Source organism: Hyperolius riggenbachi, chromosome 11, assembly GCF_040937935.1.
Source record: "Hyperolius riggenbachi isolate aHypRig1 chromosome 11, aHypRig1.pri, whole genome shotgun sequence".
NCBI lineage: Eukaryota > Metazoa > Chordata > Amphibia > Anura > Hyperoliidae > Hyperolius > Hyperolius riggenbachi.
Window position 1 is genome coordinate 90,249,100 of NC_090656.1, and position 16,267 is coordinate 90,265,366.

The 16,267-nt window shown below is 41.2% G+C and overlaps 3 protein-coding genes across 3 annotated transcripts in view; 2 read left to right on the plus strand and 1 right to left on the minus strand.

Moving 5' to 3' along the window:
* The window catches only part of CCDC73 (coiled-coil domain containing 73), a 537,472-nt gene that overhangs the window by 265,442 nt on the left and 255,763 nt on the right, over positions 1-16,267 (plus strand). The gene's annotated exons all lie outside the window — the stretch shown is intronic.
* The window catches only part of LOC137538913 (BET1-like protein), a 228,127-nt gene that overhangs the window by 123,125 nt on the left and 88,735 nt on the right, over positions 1-16,267 (minus strand). The window lies entirely within an intron of this gene.
* Positions 1-16,267, plus strand: part of LOC137538907 (glucose-6-phosphate exchanger SLC37A2-like) — a 95,835-nt gene that overhangs the window by 21,048 nt on the left and 58,520 nt on the right. Inside the window, exons 4-8 of the mRNA XM_068261334.1 lie at positions 771-849; positions 3,626-3,761; positions 7,651-7,727; positions 12,573-12,739; positions 15,789-15,826. Coding sequence (XP_068117435.1) covers positions 771-849; positions 3,626-3,761; positions 7,651-7,727; positions 12,573-12,739; positions 15,789-15,826 — 497 coding nt within the window. The remainder of the gene's footprint in view (positions 1-770; positions 850-3,625; positions 3,762-7,650; positions 7,728-12,572; positions 12,740-15,788; positions 15,827-16,267) is intronic.

Sequence of the window (16,267 nt, forward strand, 5' to 3'; positions counted from 1 at the left end):
TTCTTTGAATTTTTTAAAATAGATTTTCTCAAAAAAAGTCCATGGAAACACTGAATCCATGCCGTTTGTATCGGCGGGTCGTTCGTAAGTCGGGGACTACCTATATTATCTTTTTTTAACAAACGTAATTATAAGTTTAACTTTTAAAACAGGGAAGATTATCGTTTTCACAATTTGCGATTTCATACACATTATTAAATGTTTTTTAATTTGTAAAATATTATTTGTAAACGAAAAATAACACAATATTTTTATAAACGCTATTACCGCTTATCGTTTCCACCCTGTGCCCTTTTTTCCCGATGCCATTTTTGCATGTACGCTTTGTAAAGTGCTTTTCTCCAGCAGGACTGGAAGCAAATAGGGAGCTAAGTAGAGGTGCAGGCACTCGATAAGCTATGCTTCTTTAGGGTCAATTCCACTGGGAACAGCCAGTTGACCTATCAGTGTGTTTGTGAGGGAGGAAACCAGAGTACCCTGAGGAAGCCCATTGCCTGTTGCACCTATGATAACTAGAGTTTAGATAAGTCTTGGTCTAGTGGTGACTTCCAGTATTGCAGGCTGATAACCTTATTTTACCTTCTCTAAAGCCATTTCTTTCTCTCTCCCTCTTCCCCATATCAAGGATCTTTTTCAGCTGTCAAGTCAACCGGTTGTGCAATCTTTGGAATTTATTACTTAGAATATGTTAACCATTCTTTTTCTCTTGCCATATTTTTTGTTTTTCTTAAACTCGAGAAATTAACTTTTAGTATTCATTTTACTCTTAGATGGATCCAATTACAAAGAACTTCTGGGTTCTCTGGACACAGCCTTCCTGGTGGCGTATGCTGTTGGCATGTTCCTTAGGTCAGTATGTGGAAACACGACTTGAAAAAATTGACACTTGATTACTAATCAGATAATTGCTTCCTGCTGTGTTATAAGAATAGGATAGCTACTGCACAAAATAAGAACATCTTTCTCCTTTGAAAAGAGGAAATATGGAGTCACATGAAATGTGCCGTGAAGCACAATTAGGGATCTCCCCCTGACCCTGTCCGCAGGTTCACTGCTGAAGTGTGGTGGTTGGGGGAATTCAGAATGATGTTGTTTAAAATTCAAACATCAACACTTCTGATAGAAAGCTGTACATTCAGGAAACTGTCACTGTCGTATTTATAGCATTAACTGGATACTACATTAACCACTTACCGGTAAGTACCAGCAGTCTCTGCCCCCTTAAGGACCAGAGACCGCTGGTACAAGAAAGGGTGGAATAACGACGAATTGCAGCACATACCCGCCGCAACTGCCGTCCACGTCGGGAACCTCAGCCACCCTCTCTATGACGGCAGAGTTCCTGTGAGCCGGTCGTGAGCCGCTTTCATTGGCTCTTGACCCTGCTTATCAATATAAGCCAATTGGAGTTGCTTACGTTGATAGACAGGGTGAGGAGCCAATGAAATCGGCTCCTGACCCGCTCACAGGGCTCTGCCGTTATAGAGACCGCAGAGCGAGTGAGCTTCGGCGGGGAGACAGCGGCGAGATCATTGGGAGTGACGGAAGCAGCGAGAATGCGCGGCGTCCGTGTATTGCAATCTACGCCTTGGCAGCCAGTTAGCCATCAAAACAGGGCATAGATTTCAATTAGCGCGGTTCTTAACTGGTATACAATATGTATTTTTATTTTAACATGTTATTATTTTGAGTCAAAGACATGTAGTATAACTATGTGGTCAATAGAGAGCCAGGTTTTTCTAATAATATACACTAATAAGGATTATAGCTTTTAAGGAAATTAAATATTAGAGAACTCTTAAATTCTGAATCAACCCTTGGACAAGGAGACAGGAAGTGTATATTATAATTCTACCTTAAAGTGACACGAAAGCGAAAAAAAACCCTTTATGATATAATTAATTGTATGTGTAGTACGGATTATTCATAGAATATTAGTAGCAAATAAAAGAGTCTCATTTTTATTTTCTGTTATATAGCTTTATTTTTATAACATTGCATCATTCTCTAATATTTGCAGTTTACAAGCTACACTCTGTATTTTAAATTATAAAGCAGAGCAGAATAATGTCTCTTTGAACTTCCCTGCAGTAAAACCTTACATGAACAAGAAACAGTGAGAGACAGGTTGAGATAAGTGCTTGAAAAACCAGCACTGTAGCTGACCAAGCTTGGTCGAGGAGCTCAGAGAAGCGCTTTTGCATAGATAACTGAAGTTTCTTAACCCTTCCTGTACTGGAAACAATATGTGACTCATATCTGTGCTACTAATGTTCTATTTCCTATCTGTACTACGCATACAAATCATTATCTTATAAGTTTATTTTCACTTCAGATTCTCTTTAATCAATTCATATAACTAGCTGTGCCTCAGTTTTGTGTTGAGTACTTAAATAACTGAACCACTGCATGCATTTCACATGCCAGAAGGCCAATGTTCAACATCTAGAACCTGGAACTGCCAGACATACAAGGTACTACAGGAGGGGCAGGGGCATAGAGGGCAGAGCTCAATTTGTCAAGACCTGCTCGATAGTAGAGAAATCAAATTACTGTAGTGCAAAAAAAATGTACCGTATGCTTTTTTGACTGCTATTTTTTGCTCACCCTGCACCTATCTCATGGGCAGCGTACTAATAGGTACGCTTTTAATCATATTTACTATGTTGCAGCAAAAACATAAAGTACTTACATAGTTTTGTTGAAAAAAAGACATCCACCCATCAAGTTCAACCAGTAAGGAAAAAAAATTTGGTACAACACAAGCCTGAACCCGCTACATATTCCAACAGATCCGGGGGAAGGAGAAACCCCCTTACAAGGTTTGGGCCAATAAGCCTTAAAAGGGGGAAAAATTCCTTACCAGCTTCAGATGGCAGTCAGATAAAATCCCTGGTTCAACATTGTCAGGAATTACCTACTAATTATAGCCGTGGATGTCCTTCAATATAAGGAAAGCATCCAACCCCCTTTAAATACAGACTTTGCCTCAACTACTTCTTATGGTAAGATAAACCACATTTTAAGCACCCCTACTGCAAAAATGAGCCAGCCAAACCAGGAGGTGCAGCCCTAAACATTTATCACAATATTAGTGAAACAATCTTTTTGTCAAACAAATCTGTGCTTTACAGATTATATGGCCAAGTCGTTGTCCTTTTGAGAAGTTCATAGTCTAATACCTACCATAGTCATGTCTCTTTCACAGTCAAAGGTTATCTTTATGTTTCCAGCATTATATCTAGTAAATACATAGAAAATTCAATAACAAATCTGTAATTCTTTCTCTTTAAATCATTACATGCAATGATTGTCTACTCCCTATGCTAATATTAAACCATATTTGTGAAAATCCACTCCATTCATTTACAAAAAAAATATTCCCATTTTCAGATTTGCTAGGCAAGGTACCTATCCATTTCTAACACTTTAATTAATCAGGTCTCCGCGTCACTTAGTTGCACAAGGAAGCTAGCACCCTAAGTAAGAAACAAGGTACAAAGTGCCGCATGCTTCAATGAGCTGACTAGCTTTTAGCTCCTGTATTTGCTTGGGAGAATGCAATGGGAGAATAACACAATAGTTGTTGAATTCCTTGTCGTTTGCCATTTCTCTTTGCCTGCAGTGGTGTGACTGGTGAGCGTCTTCCCCTGCGCTATTATTTGTCTGGTGGAATGGTAACCTGTGGTGTGCTTACCGTTTTCCTAGGATTGGGCTTTTACTGGCATATTCATGCCCTCTGGTACTACATCTTATTTCAGGTGAGAATGCTAGATTAAATTAAAGCAATCAAAAAAATAGTAGAAAAAAAGCTTTTAATGTGGTCTGACTGAAATTCAAAAGCCTATTAATACTGTAACTGTTATTTAGCAGATCCTGCAATTCTTGGATCTCTATTTATGTTGTCTGAAACACATTCTCATAGCCACCAAACGGAGCAGAATACTTAGTTTTGTCTTACATATTGTATGATTGTGATAATTAATATTTGTGTGAAGATGGCTGAGCTTGCCTTCACCTGTGCAGCACAACCACATACTGTAGATGGAGTAACTCAGTATCTTGGAGAGGATATAAAGTATTGTGCAGAGCAAAAGCAGAGATGTACGCTGTAGTATCTCCCTGTGTTCTACTAAAGTGAAGATACTTCCAAGCAGTACTTTACACAAATTGGGAAAGTTGGAGACAATTTACACTCACCTAAAGGATTATTAGGAACACCATACTATTATGGTTTGACCCCCTTTCGCCTTTAGAACTGCCTTAATTCTACATGGCATTAATTCAACAAGGTGCTGAAAGCATTCTTTAGCAATGTTGGCCCATATTGATAGGATAGCATCTTGCAGTTGATGGGGATTTGTGTTATGCATATCCAGGGCACGAAGCTCCCCTCCCATCACATCCCAAAGATGCTCTATTGGGTTGAGATCTGGTGACTGCTGGGCCATATTAGTACAGTGAACTCATTGTCATGTTCAAGAAACCAATTTGAAATGATTCAAGCTTTGTGACATGGTGCATTATCCTGCTGGAAGTAGCCATCAGAGGATGGGTATATGGTGGTCATAAAGGGATGGACATGGTCAGAAACAATGCTCAGGTAGCCCGTGGCATTTAAACGATACCCAGTTGGCACTAAGGGGCCTAAAGTGTGCCAAGAAAATATCCCCCACACCATTACACCACCAACACCAGCCTGCATAGTGGTAACAAGGCATGATGGATCCATGTTCTCATTCTGTTTATGCCAAATTCTAACTTTATCAACACTCATCAGACCAGACAACATTTTTTCCAGTCTTCAACTGTCCAATTTAGGTGAGTTCATGCAAACTGTAGCCTCTTTTTCCTATTTGTAGTGGAGATGAGTGGTACCCAGTGGGGTCTTCTGCTGGGACACACAGATAGAGCTACAGCGGATGATTATTTACACCTATTAGAAGCTATATTCCTGCTTCCTATCATTCTGAACACATTTTACTCACAGGATTACAGCCAGTAAAGATGGTTTCTGTATGCTGGATAGCATACAGTCCTCCATAGTAATGCACACAGTGAAACCTGTTCTCTGTAAAGGTAATTTTCTTCACATAAAACATGAAAAGATGAAAAAAAAGCCTTTGTATTGCTATTTGCTAGTAATTACTGAAAATATATGGTATGTGGCATTTAGAATTTTAGTTAACTTTGATAGTTGGTCCTTTAACCAATCGAGCACATTTTGGACCACCTTGATCAACATGCTCGATGACTGGATCCATGGCTAAGCACTTATCTAGCACCCAATCGGCATCTTATTGAGTCAATCTCACAGCATCTGGCTGCTGTTTGTGCTTGCAGATGGTCATAATAACGTGACTTCACTGTGTAGATTGCTTATGGTCTGTCTTCAATGTGACAGGTTCACTTTAAAGCCCAATCTACACGATACGATTCAATTACGATTCTATTTACGATCCGATTAAATCCGACATGTCAGATCAGGATTCGATTCCATTCAATGCAATTTGCCATTGCAAACCGATGGCAAATCGAATCGAATCCAGATCGGACATGTTGGATTTAATCGGACCGTAAATAGAATCGTAATTGAATCGTATAAAGAATCGTATCGTGTAGATTGGGCTTTAAGCCGCATCTACACACGTAGATGCGGCCGCGATGCTCCTTATCAATCGAGCCGCTGGTGCGGCTCGATTGATAAGATCCAACGGGACGGATCTTGCTTCCGCCGATTCCCTGCTCGCTCCCCGCGAGGGGACAATGGCAGGGAATCGAGCGGAAGATAAGCGGCGCCGGCGGGGACGAGCAGGGAATCGAATGCGGCGCACGAGCAGCGAGCGGGGACGCGGCGGGCCTCTTTAGGTGAGTCCAAAAATGTATGAAGTAAGATTCAAGCTTGAGTTGTAAATTTTGCCTGTTACTTCTTCCTTTATAAATCTGCTCCCACTGGCCACTGTCATTTCTAGTCATATGACACTGGCAAGGGAATGGGTGAGCACTGGTATACTGTAGTGACAGTTTGCCATTGGAAGCAGGTCAATGACGCAGGAATAAATAGGCACCATTTATAACTCAGCTGGACACAGGATTAAGTCTGAAAGATTTCAATAAGCTGTGGTATCTTGTGCATACATTACCACTGAGTACCGCAAGCTACTGCAATGCAAATACATTGAAACTTTGTGAACTTTATACTCATACAAGTGCATTGCCAGTGCATTTTGACTAAGCACCACTCATTTTGTACAGAAATTGGCTAGGGGTACTGTACTTGCCCAGCTACTTACTGCAGGCCAAGAAGCTGACCATGGTCTGAATATCATCAAGATCCACAGACACCAAACAGGGCCAAACAGCTCTCTTCTGGGGTCTTGGAGAATAAGTCTACTGGCTAGTTAAAGATAATAAAATATATCAACCCCCATTACAAATTGGTCAGGGCGGGAGTACTTATCTGATCGCTTAGATTTTTTAAGAGATTGGATGGCCTGATTATTATCTGAAATGGGCAATGGGTCACAGATAAATGACAAATGGACAGGTCAGCCATGCAAAATACATGAGGGTAAAAAAATAACGCTTTACACAGCAGTGATAACTCATTTGGGAAAAGAGCCCTGCCTAAATGATCTTACAGTCTAAGGGCATATGCGGTAGAACAGGTATGGGGAGCTGTGTTCAAGGAAGTGCTCAGTGGATTGTGAAGGGTTTTAGGTGAGATTATATGTTTGCCTGCAGAGGTGAGTTTTCAGGTTCTGCCTGAAGATGGTCAGTGTGGGTGAATGACGAACAGATTGCGGAAAAAAATCCAAAGAAATGGGTACATTCAAGAAAAGTTTGTATGCAAGAATAAGAAGAGGTGACTAGAGAGGAGGAGTGGAGAATGTTGTTAGTAGAGCAGAGATTATGTGCAGGGCAATAACAGAAGTTGGTAAACCTTTACCCTTACTACTTTGATACATTAACCCAGGTCTTGTCCCAAAGAACTCCAGTATACAGCTGTTGGCAATAGCAGCTGACAAATAGAGTTGGGGGAGGGGCCTCCATTGCTCATATGGGTGGTAAAGGCAACAAAGAAGGTTTTTGCATCAACATCTCATCTATAATCTTGCAGAGTACTGTGAATGGTCTGGAATCCATACAGTTATAATTTTTTGCTTTGCTTAACCTGATTTGCCTTCTTAAAACAGAAGGTACTTGCGATAATTCAGCTTTACGTAAACATCTGTGGTTACCCACAATGCACCATTATTGAATATGCAAATTATCTCCATGTCCCTGAAGACAGGCTTGCATCCAGAAACGCTGGTGTATAGCCAGCCTATAGCTTTAAATTTTACAGAGCCACATCAACCCCACATGCAGACAGACAGCCTGTTTCAGACTTTTGGTCCTCCTTAGTACATGGCAGGGATTGATATGGCTCTATGGGATAGGGCTTGGACCAATACAACAGAGTAACCAAGCAGCTCGGGGTGAACCAAACCACTAGGAAAGTATTTGTAGCTTTGTGACTTTAGTTCTTTACCTTGCATAGTTGGCAGCATCAGCTTATATGAAACAGCTAATCTTCCCTTAGTTGGTCTTCTGTTTGTTCTGTTAACTTAAACCAATTCCAATAATTGTATTATGTTATTGTTACAGATATTGGATGGTCTGGCGCAGACTACTGGATGGCCTTCTGTAGTAGCCTGTATGGGGAACTGGTTTGGTAAAGGAAAGTAGGTTACCTGCACTTCTTTAAATACAAAATACTAAAAGGGGGTCTTGGACATTCTACAAATGTAAAAAATGGAGCCGTAAATATAAACATTAGGTTAGCTAATTACAAGGTACAAAAACAGAGAGAGGAGTTCCCAATGCTCAAACACAATAACATCTAACTTCTTGCCTGCAATACAATAAAAATAGACATAAAATATATTGTTTAATCCAGTCATATAAGTAAACTGGGATTTTTGACAATTGTTTTAGTTCATGAATCATGACCACACTATTTAACAATATCTACTGTATAATGCAATGGCAAAAAAGGCTTACAAGAGATGTCTTCAAACAGTATCAAAATTTATTGAAAAATGTGTCATAACAACCACATAAAATCTTCCCTCATTCCCCCTTACAGGGAACCAGAGATGAACGATTCACTGTTCTGGATGTGCTGTCTAGCCTCTATGAGACGATAGAAAAGCAGGGCTGCTACTGCAGCCTTTCATCTGTGTGCTTTCAACTTTACTATTCTGGTATGCTGCGTGGCTGCCTGTAGGAAGTGTCTCTCATAGAAATGAAACTGCATACAGTAGATAATAATGATGACTGGCTGCACAGTGCACACAGCCACACTGTCTGTTTCAGAGCTTCTTTCTGCTGGAGCAGCCCCTCCCATGTCATCAGCTCTGAGTATGCAAAGCAGGAAAGCTGAGCCAGGAGGGGGCAGGCTTGGGCTTGAAAAGACTCCACAGAAGACTGACTCAGCTATAATGATTCCAGGTCAAACTTAGACTGAATGCTCAGTCTGGGATTCTTATCACAGCTGATAACAGACAGATTAAGCAGAGAAGAATGAAACTAAAGGCTACCAAATGCAACGACGGGTCCGCCAGAGCCTCACGCTGGGCAGTCTTTAGCCGACAGTATGCGCTTGTGTACGTGGTGTCGGCGGACTGATAAGGCTGTTACTGAATGGTCCGCTGACACGCATACTGTCGGCTAAAGCCCGCCCAGCGGGAGGGTCAGGCGGACCCATCATCGCATTTGGTAGTGCGTGTGTACGCACCTTAAAAGCAGGGTAGGTGTTTACTGTCATGTTTCCACTGATAAATGTAATAAAATACATGAGGGTGCTTCGTCTCTGGTTCTCTTTAAAAAATACACGGCCGTGTATCTAACAAGTCAGCTGACATGACTCACACATACTCTGAGCCACACAGCACTAACTGAGGCTCTGTAAATAAAGGGTATCACCCCCCTATATCGTGAAAGTCCCAAAAAGGAACAATGTCCTCAGATGGCTGGTTCAGCTCAGTGTTAATGGTAACACACTTATTGCACTTGTAGCATCACCAGAATATCACTCCTCTGTTATGATGGTTTCAAAAGTCCCCACCAAAGAGATGCAAGCGATTCACCAAACAATTGATATTCAACAACAACAACAACAACAAATAACATTGGTAAAGCGCTTTTCTCCCATGGGACTCAAAGCGCATAAGCATGGCTCTGACCATCGTGGTATAAAGGAAGAATTTTATAAGTCTGGAAATGCCAGGCTAAACAGGTGGTTTTTCAGTCTGGATTTGAATAGCTCCAGGGATGGTGCTGTCTTTACTGGGTGTGGCAGGGAGTTCCAAAGAGTAGGGGCAGCATGACAGAAGGCTCTATCTCCAGATTTTTTGAGGTGCACTCTGGGAGTGACCAAGTTTATAGAACTTGCTGATCTGAGGTTGTAAGAGGTGTGGTGCAGATTCAGCAGGTCCTTCATGTATCCAGGGCCCAGCTTGTGCAGGGATTTAAATGTCAACAGTCCAATCTTGAAGAGTATTCTCCATTCTACTGGTAGCCAGTGCAGTGAGCGAAGGATCGGTGTAATGTGACAGTGGCAAGGCTGGTTTGTTAGCAATCTGGCAGCAGCATTCTGCACTAATTGCAGGCAACACAGGTCCTTTTTGGGGAGGCCAGTATAAAGGGCATTGCAGTAGTCCAGCCATGATATGATGAAGGCGTGGACTAGGGTTGGAAGATCCTCTGGGAGAATCAGATGTTTAATCTTTGCAATATTCTTTAGATGAAAGTAGGAAGATTTAACTACAGATGAAATTTGGTTTCTGAAACTCAATTCCCCATCGATTAGTACGCCAAGGCTACGCACAAGGTTGGAGCTGTTTATGTCTGAATTCCCAATCCTGATTGGTGTTGCTTTAGGATAGAGCTGTTTTGATGGCGAGCACTGGCTTTGGACAAACAGGACCTTAGTTTTGTCAGCATTCAGTTTCAACCAGTTATCATTCATCCATGTCTGTAGCTCAGCTAAGCAAGAGTTTATTTTTGGGGTAGGGTCTGTTCCACCAGGTTTGAAGGACAGGTATAGCTGTGTGTCATCGGTGTAGCAGTGGTACGTCAGGCCAAGGCAGATCTTAAACCAGTCCGGTAAAGCATGGATCACTCAAACAGGCTTCCTTCAGTAGAAAATATGGGAAAACTTCACAGTCAAAATCTCAGCCGTGCAGCAAAATTATGACTTCATGTCCCAACTTTGTATTCCAGCACAGATAATTCTCCCTTTTGTAGCAAACATGGCAAAACGTCACAGCCAATGTCTCATTGATGTCTGCATTGATGTTAGCACATTGTTGAGCCCATTCCGCATATCACAGATGGCACTGCTAAATCATGGGATTGCGATTGGTTTCAAAGATCACATCTCAGCTTGCAGCAATGATATAACTTCTCATCTCAGTTCCATGTATAGATTAACCGGCACAGTCATACTGGTACTGGTTCTATCAAGCATATAGCAAGCAAAGTGGGTTAACACAGCTGCCCAGTCGGGCTCTCACCACCGCTGTTTAGACAGTTTCCCCGCTCTGCTGTCATCAGTGTCCGGTTCTCCGCCTCATTTTATGTGCACTCTATAGGCTGGTAGCAGAGACGCTTCACTGCAGGGATGCCGGCCGGTGTATAGTGTGTTAACGCTGATCAGCGTGTACTCGTCAGCCGCTTGTCACGGCCATGCCACGTGACATGTTTCGCCTGGCCCACTCCAAGGTTTTGGAGTTTGGAAAAGCTTGGAATGGGCCAGGCGAAACATGTCACGTAATGAGAAGTTATATCATTGCTGCAAGCTGAGATGTGATCTTTGAAATCAATCCCATGATTTAGCAGTGCCATCTGTGATATGCTGAATGGGCTCAATAATGTGCTAACAACAATGCCATAGATGAAGCGATACTCCTGCATGGAGCTGGAAAATAAAGTAATAATACTGCTGTATAGCTGAGACATTGACTGTGAAGTTTTCCCATGTTTGCTACAAAAGGGAGAATTATCTGTGCTGGAATACAAATTTGGGACATAAAGTCATAATTTTGCTACGGCTGAGATTTTGACTGTGAAGTTTTCCCCTATTTGCTACTGAAGGGAGCCTGTTTGAGTGATCCATGCTTTACCGGACTGGTTTAAGAACTGCCTTGAGTATCAATTGTTTGGTGAATCCCTTGCATCTCATTGGTGGGGACTTTTTAAACCATCATAACAGAGGAGTGATATGCTGGTGATGCTACAAGTGCAATAAGTGTGTTACCATTAACACTGAGCTGAACCATCTATCTGAGGACATTGTTCCTTTTTGGGACTTTCACGATATAGGGGGGGTGATACCCATTATTTACAGAGCCTCAGTTAGTGCTGTGTGGCCCAGAGTAGGTGTGAGTCATGCCAGCTGACTTGTTAGATACACAGCCGTATATTTTTTAAAGGGGGATAAGGGAAGGTTTTATGTGGTTGGTATGACACATTTTTCAATAAATTTTGATACTGTTTGAAGACACCACTAGCCTTTTTTGCTAGTGATACTTGTGACAGGAAGCGGCTCCCCCAGAATGGGGTACAGTTATGTGATATGCTATAGTGCATCCCAATAATTTTTTCCTTGTATAATACAATGAGCATGCCTAAAAGACACATTGGCCTCAATGCACAAAGGCATATTTATTAAAAAAAAATTCTGTTGAAATATCACAAACTGTATTTAAATCATTGAATTCAGAATGCAATCTCTCCAATCCCAGAGCCAGCGAAACATTTTTATGAAAAGGCTTCACTGACAACAATTGCAGAAATTTTCAAAACTTAGATATCTTTTTTTATTTTCCTTATGGAGCATTGGCCATTTAGCTCCTGAGATTTCATTATGTACATTACATTGCTTTAAAAACTCAAGTATTGTGTATGGAGGTTACGCTATGCGAACAACACACACTACTGCGTAAACACTGGTCAAAGTGCTGTGCTCTGCCTGGATACATTCATTTTACTGCTGTTTCGTGAATGAGGTCCATTGTTCTTGTATCCGTAAAGTATCAAGGTGTCAGTGTGCCATTGTTCTAGGATATCCAAGTGTCAGTATGTCACTGTTCTGGAAGTCCCAAGCATCAATGTTCCATTTTTTGTGGGACCTAAAAAATGTAATTCAGACTGTTGCTTAGTTTTTAATGTCTCTAGTTTTTCTGCTGTGGCTGGATGGTGTAATGGTTAAGGGCTCTGCCTCTGACATGGGAGACCTGGGTTCGAATCTCGGCTCTGCCTGTTCAGTAAGCCTGCACCTATTCAGTAGGAGTTCTTGGACAAGTCTCCCTAACACTGCTACTGCTTATAGAGCGCGTCCTAGTGGCTGCAGTTTTGGCGCTTTCAGTCCGCCAGGAGAAAAGCGCAATATAAATGTTCTGTGTTTGTTTGTTTTGTTTGCTGTAGTTATTGAAGTTCAGTTCTTGCTAATGGCTGATGGCATGTACAGTATGGTGAGAAAACCCTATCCCACATTTTCTGCTCTTTCCTTGTGTGACTTACAGGAGAGGAATCATCATGGGCATCTGGAGCTCACACACTGCAGTTGGCAATATCCTGGGCTCTGTGATTGCAGCAGCTTTTGTCTCCTCGGCTTGGGGCCTGTCCTTCATTGTACCAGGCATTATAATCGGGGTATTCGGGGTAATCTGTTTCTTCTTCCTCATTGAGTGTAAGTCGTGGATGTTACATATGTTTCAAAACTTGATATGTATATGTAAATACAGTTCATTTATGGAAGTTCAGAAGGTATAACTCTGGCCTTGTAGCCCTGGATTCCTAAGTCGCTTTACATCAGGGACAATACTGTATCTGGTTTGCATGTTCTTCATCTTCATGAATTTCCTCTGGTGTGTTGCATGCACCGGTTCCTTCCCATGTCTCCAAAAAATACTGCTACTTCACAATATTAGCCATATATTTGGTAAGGACATTAGATTATGGGTCTATTTGAGGAACAGAGACACATTAATTATTTTGTGTACTCTGTAAAGTACTACATTATAACTCAGTGCTGCGTAAATACCACATATAAATTAATGAATGCCATCATTACTGATTGGCAAGTTGAGAAATGTAAAAATGTCACACATACAACCTACCCAGGGCTCTTCAGCTTACTTGCAGTACACCATGTTACCTTGTAGCTAAAATCTCATATCTGTGAAAAACCTGTTTTTGAGAACATTATTTTCTGAGCCTTATGAATATGTAAGTTAGGTATTCCCACCTCACACCCTCTTCAAAGCACAGCTGGGGTATGCAACAGAACTGTGACTAGAGGCTGTAGTTGTCCCTAAAAACCTTTCAAGATAAAGAGGTTCTGGTGTCTAGGTAGGGATCTACCATTAAAATCTCTAGATATGTGTCTCAACTGTAGGTCTTTCATTCTCCAGGGCTGGAGATCATCGGTGAACATAAATTATCCTGCACATCTGGCCTGTCATTATATAAAAAAAAAAATTGTCCAATAATAGGTGGTAAGAGTTTGTAACCCTTACCTTGGTAATATGTGTGCGAAGTTTATAATAGAAAATCCAATCCTCAGAGGGGAAAAACTCCTGCAGCCAGTAGAAACCCATCTGAAAAGGTGAAATCCCTCCCAATCAGCGACGTTTACCCAAGGTTGATTCAAATTCAGCCTCAGACGTAATGGCTTCTGGGTAATGACATCGCATGAAGCTCCTTCTTGGTTGCAAAATAGATTATGCTGATGATTTTTAAGGCATGATATCTTCACGGAAACCCCCAACCTACCTCGAAATTGCAGTCCGCAGGTTCACAGGATAGCTTTATATACCCTATTTCAGGATCCTGTGAGACTGCAATTTGTCAAAAAATTGGGGTATCCCCTCCCTATACTCACAATTTGGAGTGTGTAGAAGGTACAAGTGCTGAAATATCAGGCCTTAGATATTATGTAATGTAAAAAAGGTGCCCGGTAAAAAGGGTGCCAAAGATGGCTGCTAGTAGAATACCAGTAAAATTAATGATAGTCTACTACTTAATTACGATAGTAAAATATCGGTAACCCTACTCTCACACAGAACCCTCCCTCTACTGGTGCCTAACCTAGGACCGCCCCCCCCTGGTGTTGCCTAACCTTAACCCCCCTAGTGGTGCCTAACCTTAGCCTCCCCCTGGTCATGCCTAACTTTAGCCAACCCACCGATGCCTAACCTCAACCCCTCCCCAACCTTAACCCCTAAGGACACCCCCACACTCCTAACACTCAAGAACCCCACCACCTAACCCCAATATTAAAAGCTGTGATTAGCAGCTACAAATGGTAAATAGAGGCTATGAACAGCTAAACAGCAACTAGAAGTGGTTATAAATGGTAAATGGCAGATATAAACCTCGGGCACTCAAATTACCGTTTCTAGCTGCTAATTGCGGCTTTTAGCATTGCCACCTATGGCAGGACAATTTTAAAGGGGAACTTCAGCCTAAACAAACATACTGTCATCAAGTTACATTAGTTATGTTAATTAGAATAGATAGGTAATATAATCTCTTACCCATCCTGTTTTAAAAGAACAGGCAAATGTTTGTGATTCATGGGGGCTGCCATCTTTGTCATGGGGGCAGCCATCTTTTTGGTTGAAAGGAGGTGACAGGGAGCAGGAAATACAGTTCCAAGTGTTCTGTGTCCTGATTACCCCTCCCAGCTGCACACGCTAGGCTTCAAATGTCAAATTCAAAATGTAAAAAAAAAAAAAAAAAAAAAATTTGCACCAAAACAGCAGAACGAGAACAACAAAATCAGAAATCCCATCATGCTTTGCACAGCATCAGGGGAAAAAAGCCTGGGCAGTTTTCTTCTGTGCAGCTAAAAATGAGGCTTGTATAAGAGAAACAAAGTTCTGGTGCTGTGAAACTGTTAAAGAAACACAAAGCCTTTTCAGTGCTGCTGAGTCGATTTTTAGTCCGGAGGTTCACTTTAACAGGGTGCATTCAACGCTTTTTTTTTACTCCTTTGTAAATATAAGCAGCATAATACTGAAGAAAGTGTGATCAGACACAGCAACAGCATAGTAACCTAGTGTAGAGGAGAGAAACAGCAGGCAGAAATAGCAGAAAATGACAGTATGAAAACTTGTTTCACACTGAAAATCTCATTCAAGGAGCAAGAATCGGTCCCTGAATTAGGATCGTTATGGGAAACTCAGCAAAATAGAGACAATTTTGCAGAGAAAAAAGGCGTGTGCCTTCAAATAAGGGAATAAAGAACCTCCCTTTAGCTCTGCATGCCAGGAATAAACATAATCCCTCGCATATTGCATGAGGCAGTTTTTCACCAGCGCACTGACAGAATAAAAGGATTTTTTTCTCTCTTTTGCTTATTATTTCTTCTTTTCCTCACAACACACTCTCTTTTCATTTGTTTTGCAAAAAAAAAAAAAAAATCTCTCCTTGCAGTTCCCCTTTAAATCCAGAATAGCCTGATTTTTTTTTAATTTATTTTGGCCACATGCTCTTGACTTCAATCACACATCTGCTTATTTACTAACCTACCCTCACAATGATCCAGTATGACCCAAGTGAGGGTTGCAATGTTTTTACAATAGCAAAACAATTATTAAGACATCAGAGCGAGTTCTGCAGGTTGGCTTATTTCTTCCAGATAAGCGGAATCTTAGTAAATCAGGCCCAAGGTGTCTTGACTTCTCAGCGTTTTGCTGCTTATGAAACCCACGTTATCCATGCTTTCTTTGCAGATCCAGAAGACGTTGGATGTACCCCTCCTGTGCAAAATGTGAGTCATTATTTTTTACATGGTGAAGGGGACCTGCAATTCAGCACGGTTCCTCCTCAAACACTCTCATCAGGAAGCTGCTAATGTCTACTTCCCGTCCTGTATACTGTTCTTGGTCAGTGGAGCTATATTCTCTCATTAGTGTGACTAGGATAAATGTACGAAAATGAACACCTCCTGGGAGTCAATCAATAGAACACTTCATTAATCAGTAGAACACTTACCGTAATTAAACGTTTTAGAGACAGTTACACCCAGCAAACTGTAAATTAAAAATACAGCTAGTACAATTACCTCATAGCTGTCTTTCTATTATCTTTCAATAGTCCCCAATACAACAGAAGTCAGACTAATGGTGGCCATACATGGTACAATTTTTTAATCCAATCTTACCATTTCTTTATAATATAAGGGAACTGCCTAAATTATCCTTTCAATATA